Genomic DNA, 11,762 nt, shown 5'->3' with positions numbered 1-11,762 from the left:
GCTTGTTGTGCTCCTCGTTCATCTTCTCCCGCTGGCGGGCCTGCAATGGCAAACGGCGACCCACCACGTCAGATCCCACAGATCTGCTCCTCCTGCCCCGAGGGGCTCAGTGCCCTCCTGCCATCCCAGGTCTGGCCCGATTCACCAGGCCCAGCTTGTGGGGACAAATCCACCCCTTCCAGGACAGATCGGACCCTTGGCTGGGGCTCTGCTGGGCTCTGCCATTTCCCAGCCAGGGATGAACAGGAGAGAGGACAGGATTCAAAGAAATCCTGCCTGCCTGACCCTCAAGATAGCTTCACCTGTGCATCTGCCAGGGTCACCCACACTGGGGGCACATTCCAGACCCCAAGGGGTGTCGATCCTCTGGATATGCAAAGGTGTCTCCAAATGTCTGCCCTAGGTCAAAACAACCAGGGCCTTCCCCAGGGCCACATGCTGTAATGCCACCTGGGCCACCAGAGAAATGGGCATCACAACCTCCTGCGTGGACAGCCCAGCCACTGGCTAAGGAACACAGCAGGGATGGTGCAGCCCATGACACATTAGCTGGGCCTCCCCGTCTTTTTGAGGGGCAGCACCCTTTGCTCCCAGCACCCATCAGTCTTGCCCTGCTGCTGATCCAATCTTGGGATTGGAGGCTGCTGGAGCCTCCCCTTCCACCCTGCTTTTGGGGTCCCAGCTTGCCCCAGGGGCTGGTGCTGGGCGAGGAGTGGATGTGGCACACTAACAGCAAGACTTGGATGCCTGGGAGAAGGTGAAATCACAACAGAGAGGGTCATGAGCTCCTGTGTGCTCTAGTTTAAGAGATCCTGGCTGGGAAAGGATTAACCAGGCTCCTCTCCCCATCCTGTTTCAGAGGTAACAGCAAGCCAGCCCTTTGTGGTGTGCCCAGGTACCCAGTCACCAAGGGAGGGAGGAGCTGAGGCCGGATCAGGACCCATAAAGACTCCCCCATTCAAGCTGAGCAACGCTTACCCTGGCCAGCTCCTGGTTCTTCTCCTCCAGCTGACTCTCCAGCTGCCGGAGATGCTCCTCGATGCTCCCGTGCCTCTCTTCTGCCTGGGAAAAGCAGAGCAGCCCTCTCGGATGACGTTCCCCAAAACCATGCGGGTCCCCCCGCATCCATCCCTCCTCCCTCCATCCCTGCAGCCATACCCTTCCCTGGGATGCGGTGCTCTCTCCCCCTTCCTGCATCCCTGCCATGGTTCACTGTGCGCTGTGATCCCAAACCAGCCCTGCTAGCAAGGTGGTGGGAGATGGAGGTGCTCTGTGAGCGACTAGGCACCCATTCCAGCACCCAGGAAGGGAAGGGTTGGCTGTATCCACACCTCCCTCCAAGTCTGCACCCTCCCAGATCCAGCCCGGATCCTTCCTCTTCCTCCTCAGCCCAGAGTGGTCCCAACATAAGCTGAAGGCCATCCACATCCACAGGGCCATCTCTGCCTTGGAGAAAGGAGCCGAAGGAAGGGAGTAAACCCCATGCACGGAGGACATGTCAAGAGCTTTAAAAACGGTGCTTTGTCCCTGCAGCCATGGGGAAGGCAGAGTACAGCAAAGCTCAGAGCCTGCCAGGAGCTCCATCGCTGCAGGGAGGTGGCCAGACCTGCCTCTTCCTCTGGTTCCTGCCTCTTCCTCTGGTTCTGCTCTCCCTTCTCGCTCTGGTCCCCGACCACCCCGCACACTTGCCTTGGTGAGTGCGGCGATGCGTTGAGCCAGCTCCGCTTCCACCTCGGGCAGCGTCTCTGCCTTCCGCATTGTCTGCTGCAGTTTCTGCTCCGCCAGCTCCAGCAGCTCCTGCAGGTGCCGGGCTTTCTCCTCGCACTGCAGGACAGGGCAGGATGGATGCCCAGCACCAAGGCTTGCCTGTTTGTCCTATCCCCAGCACCCACTTCTCCCTCCCAAGTCCCCAGGGTGGTGGGGAGTCTTTGGGTCCAGCTCTGGTACCTGGCGATGCAGGGACTCCTTGTTGGCCAATTCACTTTCCAGCTTGTCGTTGAGGTCATGGATGGAGGTGGCTTCTCGCTGGGCTGCCAGGTAGCGTTTCTCCAGCGTGGTGATCCTCTCCTCCATGTCCTCTTTCTGAGCCAGGGCCTGGGGAAGTGATGGGCTTGTCACATCCTGATCTGTGACCACCAATTTGGGAATATCCTGTGACCTTGGGACACCCCCGAGTCCAAGCATGCACCGAAACCCCTGCTTCACATGGGGATGGGGGACAGCAGAGTGAGAGAACGATAAAGGGAGAGTCAAGCAATCACAGAAAAACTTTCTAGCTTGGATACAGCTCACTGCCCCAGGCCTGCAGCACACCTGGGTATCTCGGTGTCTGCTTATAACCTCAGTCCTGCTGATGGAGTTGGGGACAATCTCCCAAAGGCAGCGGCCTCTTTTGGGGAACACATGCCTTCACCCCACATACAATAGGAGTTACAATCCCCTCCCAGCCCAGAGCACGTGGAACCTGCCGTGAACATCTCTGCAACTGCAACAGGCTTGGCAGTGCGAGAGGGCAGCGTCTAACCTCTCGGAGATCCCTCTGGTACTTGCTGCTCATCTCCTCCGATTTGATCAGATCCTTCCTGGCGGTGCCCAGATCCTCCTCCAGCTCGGCGACGCTGGCAGCCAACGCAGAGATGCGCTCCTTGGCCTGGACCACTTCGAAATTCTGCTTCTCCAGAAGCTCCTGCAGCTCCACCACCCGTCCTGCCTCATCATCCGGGTGGACGGAGCCGTTGGAGAGTCGCTGCAAGGCAGCAGAGAAGGAGGTAGATGCCGGGCTGCCCCAAAGCATGGGCTGGCATTGTCTGCAGCTACGCAATGGGGGAACACGGCCCTGTAGGGACCCAGTGAGGTGTGGGGGGGTAGAGATAGGGGGCTCTGGGACCCCCTGTCAACAGCCTCCGCTAGCCAGGATGTGGCTTCTCACAGGCACAATGGAATAAGGATGGCTGAGGGCTTCCTAGAGCATCTCTGGGGAGAAGCGCCCCTAGGAGCATCCGAGCAGGAGAACAAATTCCCCTCTGCTCTGAAAGCACCTGTATCCACCGGGAAGGGCATTTCCCAGGGGGTTGGACCCCAGGAGAGAGGGAAAAAAGGTTTTTAGCACCCTGAAGCCAGCAACAAGGGGGTTGAAGAAACGATGGCCTTGGTGAGCGTGGTCAGAGCAGGGGTTTCTTGGGCTCTCACCTTCCAGGGAAGCTTCTGGGCTGGCTCCTTGGGCTCCCTCTCATCACGCTCCCCTGCCGGGGTCTCCCGTGCAGTGCCTTGCTGCAGAGTTGCCACCTGCAGAACAACAGAGCTTAATTAATGAGAGAAAGTAGATGAGATGAGCTGGTCCGGCTGTGGGGGAAGCCCAGCCTCAGACTCAGGTCTGCAACCAGCTTCCTCCACCGTCAGATTCAGCTCGTGCCTATGGCTGGGGGGGAACTGGGGGTATAGGGTGAAGAAGAGGGGGGAAGGCAGAGATGCTGCGAAGGCTCAGCTCTGATGGAGGATGAAGTCTGTCTGTCTTGCACGGACAGAGCGGTGCTTCCTACAGGCATGCAAAGAGCCTGAGCCTTAGCAGGAAGGTTTTCCTTGGGGACCTGAGCCCTGCATCCCAGGACTCCCTCCCAGCCCATTTCACTCCTCTGCAGCCAGGCAGACTCCAAACCTGGCACGGACATAGTCAGCAGGAGCAGGGAATAAACACCGACATCGCACCCTGCCTTGCTGGGGGAGGATGGGGAAAGGTCCCTGCAAGGTGCTCAGCCTGGGGCAGTACCCCAAGACACAGCCTGGGAATGGGAAAGAGGAACAAAATTTGGCCAGGCAGAGGCTATAAGGCCGGCTCTTTCCTTTCGGCTGTAGTGGCTGGGCACAAACTTCAGGAAGGAAAAGAGGGTAAAGATCTCTCCAAGACAAAAAGGGCTAGCTGTTGGGGACAGCGAAGTCCCCAGGCCAGGGTCTTTGCAAGGAAGGAGATGGGGGATGCAAGATGAGGTGCTCAGAGCAGTGAGGTTTGGGTCTCTGCCAAGGTAGGGAAAATCCCAAATCATTCTCAGCCCCCTGAAATGATTCAAGCCCAGGTTGCTTTTGTCACTGAAATGAACACCAAACAGCAAAACAACAGAGGAAACCTTGCCGGCGAGACAAATGTTTTCAGAATATTTACAAGGTTTCCTTAAATACAGCAAATTCAACATGAATTCACTAACGTCACACAGAGCAGTCCCAGCCCAGCAGATGCCCTGGCAAGGACCCAGGGTAGCCTGCCCAAAGAAATACGTCTTACCTGCCGATGGGCATCCACGAGCTGCTCCTCCAAGGTTGCCACTCGCTCTAAGGCTGCTCGCAAGCGTTCCCTGACCTGCAGTCGCGTAAGACAACGGGAAAGGCCATTATTTATCCGTGATGAGGGTGCCCAGGATCTAGGCAAGCTCCCAGGCCCTTTTGTCTGGCCCAGGCTCAGGTGGGTTCACAGCCAGGGCACAGGCTCAGGGATGCTCCAGCCCATCGCCTGGGAGAGCGAAAGTATGTCGGAGAGGAACAGCCTGGGCCGAGCTGACCCTTGGAGACCTATGGCCAGGACAGCTTGAAGATGTCTCTTAGCAGAGGATGCTTGAGGCAAATGAATCAGGAGGAACAACAAGAGTCGGAATGCAAAGATTGAACCAGGGTGCCAAACTCCAGTGCCCACCGCCACGTGAGTGACCTAGGGAAGCAAGTTCCCCATCACCGACAGCCTCAAACCCTCAGCATTCACTTGGTAGCCCCACCAGCTCCTAAAATGAGGGTGCTGCAGCTTTTGGATATCCAAGACCTTCCTCCTGAGGGACCCCACGTCACCACCCAGCTTAACAACAAAAAAATGGCATCCAGTGGGAGGGAGGAGGAGGGCTGGGAGAAGGTCAGCTCTGAGAAGGGGATGCTCATGGAGCAAGCCGGGAGAGGTCCCAGCAGCCTGTCTCACCTTTTCATCTAGCGCCTTGTGATGCTCAAAGAGTGACTTGAGTGCCTTGAGCACCTCGACCTCACTGGAAACCCCGGACGGCGACTGGGCCTGACGCTTGACCACGGTCATCCTCAGGGACCGCTCATGCCTCGACACCAGGCACTCCAGGTGCTCCAGCAAGAGCTGCAAGAGGGCAAGCGTGAGGCTCTCACCACCCCGGGGGCTGTCAATGCCGATATCGGCCCCGCAGCCTGGGGTGTCCCACATTTCTGAGGACTGAAAGCCAGACAGCAGGTTTTATATGCTTACCCGGGTGTTATTGCGCTCGGCTTTCAGCTCCGAGATCTCCTCTTCCCTCTCCAGGAGCTGCTCCCGGCACGCACTAAGCTCCCGTGTCAGCGTTGCAAACTCCTGCAGAAATCAGGGCACGACTGTGAGCGGGGAGAGTAGGATGGAGACAGAGCCAACATCCCGGCCCCGCTGCCGGGACCTCCAGCGTAGAGCATCTCCCATCCGAATCCGACCAGCGAGAGACGCTGACACCAAGGGAAACATTGAGAAATCGGTGGAGAAGCACAGCCAGGCTGGGAGGTCATCTACTCCTGGCTTCCCTAAGTGCTTTGGACAAGGGAGAACGCAGCATCCCAATATTTATCGATTCGGTTTGATGTCCAATGACACAAGAAACTGCTCTACAGCTCCAGAGGCGCACGATGGCATTTTTAAAGCATCCCAGTCAAGGCTACCAGCATGCTCCCATCCCCGCTGTCCCCTTGATACAACCCAGCGGAGCACCCACCTTGGAACAGCCCATCAGGCTAAAACTCACCGCAAAGCCACAGCTGGTCAGGATGGGTCCCCTGGCCCTCAGCCAGTCTCTGCCACGGCCTCAGGACCTGGCATCATCCAAAATCTCCTTCCAAAGGAAAGAGCAAGATCTGGCCCGATCCCATCGAGCTTCTTATGGGGTGCCCCCAAGCCCCGAATCCCAGCTGGGAGAGATGGGGCACAGCAGGGGATGTAGCCAGGTGCCACCAGTTCTTGCTCTGGTCACTGCTCCCTCCGGGGAGGTGACAGCCAGCAAGGAAGAGCCGTACACAAAGCAAGGTCAAAGTTGAGCTGCAAAGCCAGAACATCCTTTGGGATACGATGGGCTCCTCAGAAACAGAGCAACCGCACTTACAACTGTGTGGGAGGGGAAAGGAAACTTCCTCTGAAGTTCCTAGGATGCAGGAGAATTCATTTTCCCGTAAAAAATGAAAACCAAGCACCTGGGTTAGCCCAGGAGCGCTCTCCCATTGCTCCCAGTTGCTCTGTCAGTCGCTAAGCGGTGCCGGGACTGAGTGACATCTTGCAGCTGGGATTTTTGGGGGTGAAAAATGCAAATGTGGAAACGCTTCATGAATTTACACCAGTTTCACAGTGGTGCTGAGAAGAACTTAAAAAGGAAAAGGGTTTCAGAAGAAGCTGAGAAGGATTTGACTGAGCATTAACAAACCAAATTTCAACTGGCAGCTGAGAGCTGTTTTACAGCATGAGATTCTCTTTCACTTTAATTTTCAAGTTAAACAAATAAAAACCCTTCAAACTGAAGCAAAATGCAGAGGCTTAGGTTGAATCAAATGCTCTGCTCAGCTCAAAGTGAAACCTCTTGCAACAGCTGACATCCCTCCAAGAAATCAAGAGCTTTTTAATCTCTGTTCGTCCCAGCTAGATTTTCCCTCTCCCTTCCCACCCCAAACTGCTCACACCGGTGTGGTTTTTAGCCTGGGGTTAGTAGAGATGGTGGAGTCACTGGTGATGCTGAGACCCCATAGCAGGGCACAGGACCCAGGCATGCCGCAATGTGGAGGAAGAGAAAGAGCAATCGCAGCAGCCAAAATCAATCATTGTCCCTATAAACAGCTGCTTTTCTGCCCATCACCATGCCTCAGGGCTGCTGCCACCCAACATCCTCGCTCCAGCATCGCCCCAGGGCCTGAGTCCTCCGGCTCCTTTCCAGACCCACTCCTGCCCCATCGCTTCCCCAGGGACCACTCCAACCCTGGTGTCATCCCTCTTCCCATCAGTCATCCCCCAAATCGCTGACAGCCCCCCAAACCTCCATCACCAGCCTCTGCCGTGCCCAGGCACCATCCCACGCTTGCTCTCAGACCATCCCACAGCCCCCCAAAGCCCAGTGAACCCCACTGCAGAACCAGTTCCCATGGGAGACGGCTGTGCTGGTTAAGTCATTCCCAGAGCCGCGCTCTCCCAGCCGATAGGGATTACGGATCCCCCACCCCCCCCCCCCCCCCCCCCCCCACAGCCCTGCGGCACAGGCATGTGCGTGCGCATCGCCGGGTTACGCAAGGGCTGTGCGCAAGAGTGAGCAGCTCGCGAGCATCCCAGCGGATTATATCGGGGCTGGGAATGCCGGTGAGCAAAAAGGATGCGAGAGTAGCAGTGAGATGTGCCAGATTCGGTGCCTGTGCACTGTTGGCTGCTTTAATTTAGGGATATGTCACTCCCCAAGTCCCTCAAGACACCAAGAGACAGGTAGCAAGGCTTAAGGAGCTCAGTCTTGCAGCCGTGATGGTCCCAGGAACGTCTCTCAGCAGCCCAGGTTGTGATGGAGGGTGACACATTGGCCGTGGACTCTCTCCCAGCACCGGGGCAGGGACCGTGGGGATTCAAAGCCCCCAGATCTGCAAAGGGTGGAAACCTCTTGCTCTGCCCCATGGTTGGCAGGGGAAACTGGGACTGCGGACATGGATGCTGTCCCCGCTGGGGTGAACAGGGCGACGTGCAGCGTGGGACGGATGGGACAAGGGGTCGGAGGAGGCAGAGGAAGAGGGATCCCACGCTGAGGACAGTGATTGCCAGTGCTCAGCCCTCCTCACCCCACATTGCCTGCACGGCCCGCCCGGGGCTGGCCAAGCTGTACAGATTGTGCCTGCAATCAGGCTTTCATCCTGAAAGGCAAGGAGATTAAAAGAGAGAGAAAATCTGCTGGAGAGAGACAGGCAGCCCCCACCTCGGCCAGCCCGATGCAATCCATGGGTCAGCGGGTCAAAACGTGGTGGTGGATCCACTCCTGGGTACAGCACCAAGCTCCTGCCCATCCGTATCCCCTCAGGGTGCTCCTCTCCGAGCCCTCCATCCCCCCAGGAATGGCTGATCGGATCCTGTGCTGTGCGTCCCAGCAAGGATGTCAGGCCTGGAGCATCCCATGGCAAATAAAAAGGGACCAAGATAACTGTCCTCCCTTGGGGAAAAGCTGCAAAAAGGAGCATTTATCACCAAAAATAGCAACACCCCTGCAGCGAGACAGGACAGCAGTAAGGGTTAGCTGAGTACACAGGGCTGGAGGCACTTGCAAGCCTGATTTTGATGCCTTGGGAATCAAAAAATAGGAATAAATCACTCCAGCACCTGCCTGTAGCTACGTCCATCAGCCCTGGCTGTGCCAGACGTCTGCCCCAGCACTGCCACGTTGCTTCTGGGCCATTGGCAGGCACCAGGCATGTTTGGGGACCATGGGGACAAGTTGTCCCCAGCTCCCCGGCTGCAGCATCACACCATGGAGCGTGGTTTTGACCCCCATCCACAGCTACGCCATCGCCCTAAGTCCCAGCGAAGTGGCGACATTGATTTTCCTCTGCCCTGGCCACAGCCAGGAGTTTTCCAGGAGATGCAGAGACGCCCGCTCCCAGCTCCGATAAGCTCTCAAACTAAGCAGGGACACCTATAAACGGATTAGAAAGTGAAGGAGAGGTGCCTGATCTTCAATCAAAGGACGGATGATGAGACGTAGCCCTGGGAGTCCTCAGGAGCCCTGTGGGAAGCCCAGCACACTGGGAAGCGGCGAATTTGGATTAAAACCAAACCACCCAAAGCACGACTGGCTGGGCTCAGCCCCAAGCCTCAGGGCAGGAGGGAGCAGGGGGCATGGATGCGATTTTCACCGTCGGAGCAGGGAGGGAGACCCGGAGCACCACACAAGGTATTGAAATGGGGCGTTGTGGCTCAGGGCTCGGATCTTAGGCCAGCACCAGGCATGTTTGGGGTCTATCCCCCTTGTTATGTCAATGGGGAAGGCACAGGGAAGAGCTGGAGGGAGGCCAGACATCAGCTACATGGAGATGGCTGGGAAAGCAAGGAGAGGTTTAGGAAGCTCAGGGGAGAAGGCTTGTAGCACGAAAAAGCTGAAATGCAAAAGTCCCCAGCCCGGAGCCATCTTCTGCCTCTCCCCATGCCATCCGCAGCACAGACGAGGATGCAGTGAGATTGCACCAAAGCGAGCAAAACTCCCCCGTTTGTGGCAGGCGGACAGCTGTTGTTCCAACGCACCCCAGCCTCGGGAACAAACTGGCTCCAGTTGTGGGATTCATGGCATTTTAAAGCCCCTAAATGGAATGATTGCTCCTGAGAGGCCAGGCATGCGACAGAGGGTGATGTGGGAAGGATGCCCATGCTGGGAAATCAGCACTGCTGACTCAGCATGTGAGGGATGGAGCGCCATCCGTCCGTCTGTCCGCGCTGGGAGTTGGCAGACCCATCACCCCAGTTTCTCCTTGCTGTCCCAGGAATGGCGCAGAATTACGAGAAAGCCCTAAGTCACAGTCGAGGGGATAAACACAACCCCAGCAGTACGTAGCATGGGATTACAAAGATTAAATCCTGCCGGCTAAACCCAAGGCTTCGACCATCACCCACCCTCAGCGCCGGGCAGCGCAGTGGCAGGTCCTGGACCTCTCGGCTACAGTACTGTGATTCCGCAGGGATCATCCATGGGGAATTGGTGTTCTTCCTTCTCAACATGCAGTCATGATGTGTATTTCCATCCAGGATCGCTCGGGGAGGAGCACTGGGCAGCCGAGCAAGCAGGAATCCAACATTTCAGCACCTTGGTCTTGTCGGAGCGTGACCAGCTCCAACAGTTCAACACTGAGCCACCAGATCCCTCCATCCTTCCCCAAAATTTTGAGACATTTTAAAGGTCTTACCCAGCAGGTGTTTTCCCCCCTGCCTGGAGCTGCTGAGGTTCCTATTTTCATGCTGCTTTTTATAAGTGTTAACACCCGATATATTTTTAAGTCAAATGGGAGGAATTTGGGGTGATCATTCGATGCCAGGACCCTCCTCAGCACCTGGGGAACCTCCAGGGGAACTTGGGGAGCCCACCCCAAAAAGCCCACTTCTCAGCTCCCCAGGCAGTCCCAAGAGACAACAAAGACGCAGCGGAGCGGGGCCTGGAAGGAAGAACTGCGGGAGATTCCTGTGGCCATCACTAGCCCTTAAGCACAGCAGCCCCTCTGAAATTTGGGAGCCCGTTGTCCCCCTGACACAACTGGGGACAGGGACTCCTGCCAAACCCCCAAGCCCTGGCAGGACAAGGAGGAGTGTCATACTCCTGGTGCCATCCTGGTGCAGGACCCCACACCGGGAACACATCTGGATACAGCTGGAGCCCTGGCACCTACACCCAGGAGAGCAGAGGAGAAACGGAGCGGAGTGGCCGAGCAGGAGGGAAGCTGGCAGCCATGCCAGGGCCTTGGGGGGCTGCTGAGAGCACCCAGATCCCGGTCAGGGCTTGGTCCTCGGCCGTATGCCCCCTGCACAAGCAGGGAGGGTAGAGGGATTGGAGTTGAGAGCTTTCAGCCCGATTAAGTCGCATTCAGCGCTCCCACATGAATAAATAAATCATGTAAGAAGTATTAAGGCAGCTTAGTCTCCCCGGAAAATCACCGTGGAGTTCTGCCTTTTGGGGGCTGAGGGATGCCCCCATGGATTAGCGGGGGGGGGGACACAGTTTGGCTACATGGCAACCAAACCCCACCCGGGCAAGGGGGAGTGGGAGCTACAGGCAGGAGCATCCCTGGAGCATCCCTCTCTGCCCCATGCAGGGGTTTGCCCCAGACAAGCACATTCCCTGCTTGCCCCACTGATGGCTCTGCTGGCACTCTGGATCCCGTGCCGGCACTCTGGATCCCGTGCCAACACAGCCACAGCCACTGTGCCCTGAAAGGACGCAGAGTGTCACATCCCCCAGCCACCATCCACCCCAACCTCCCCAGGCAGCACGTCCTCCGCACCGCCAGAGCTTGGCTCTGCGGTGACGCTGGGGAAGGACTCTCGGCCTCACGGGTGGCCACCGATGAGCCTGGGTACCCAAGCCTACCCCCAGAAAAAGGCTTTCTTCAAGCAATCCAGCTTGAATCCCATCCCAATGGGATCTGACACATTGCAGTAAGCTCCTGGGCAAAAGGGCTCACAGAGAAGGAGGAAGAGGATGGGACAGACCTGTGGAATGCCCCCACCCAGTGCCCTGGGGAAGAGACCCACCACGTCCCGCTTACCTGGTACATGCACATGCTGGGATTAATCCCATTGGGCAGGTGAGCACCTTTGGGTTTGCTCCCCGTGTTCATGCCGAGCCTTCATCTCCCACGAGAGCGGCCGGTGCAGCCCTCAAGGCAAGCGGCACAGTGGGCATCGGTGCCTGCCGTACCCAGGCGCAGGGTCCCTCTACCCACGCAGGGACAAGCAGGGCAGTGGGAGGCAACGAGAACTCGGGGAAATTCCCCATCTGCCGCCTGCCCTAATCACATCCCTCGCTGCCGTGCAGGGAGCCGGAGGCAGCCCCGGTTGGAGCAGGGCACCCAGAGGGTTCGTGGGTGCAGCGCTGCCTGTGAGTCCCTTTGCGCTGACCCAGTTTGCTCCGTCCGCACGCTGCCCGTGTCGAGGCACTGAGGACCCTTTATTGGAGCAGGAGCGGAGACTAAATCCGCGTGGTCCCTTAATCCGAGGCGGCTGCGGCAGGGGGGGCAGCGGGCGGTCAGGG

General features: G+C 57.5%; 1 protein-coding gene across 1 annotated transcript in view; it reads right to left on the bottom strand.

The window, feature by feature from the left end:
- LOC104168831 (liprin-alpha-4-like) overlaps positions 1-11,762 on the bottom strand; it is a 31,239-nt gene that overhangs the window by 17,647 nt on the left and 1,830 nt on the right. Inside the window, 9 exon segments of the mRNA XM_009709555.1 lie at positions 3-40; positions 979-1,058; positions 1,686-1,824; positions 1,948-2,094; positions 2,525-2,746; positions 3,190-3,285; positions 4,277-4,351; positions 4,955-5,119; positions 5,246-5,347. Of these exon segments, the coding sequence (XP_009707857.1) occupies positions 3-40; positions 979-1,058; positions 1,686-1,824; positions 1,948-2,094; positions 2,525-2,746; positions 3,190-3,285; positions 4,277-4,351; positions 4,955-5,119; positions 5,246-5,347 (1,064 nt within the window).

Source organism: Cariama cristata, unplaced genomic scaffold, assembly GCF_000690535.1.
Source record: "Cariama cristata isolate BGI_N322 unplaced genomic scaffold, ASM69053v1 scaffold22791, whole genome shotgun sequence".
NCBI lineage: Eukaryota > Metazoa > Chordata > Aves > Cariamiformes > Cariamidae > Cariama > Cariama cristata.
Note: the sequence above shows the minus strand (reverse complement) of the source record. Positions and strands in the feature narration are given on the sequence as shown.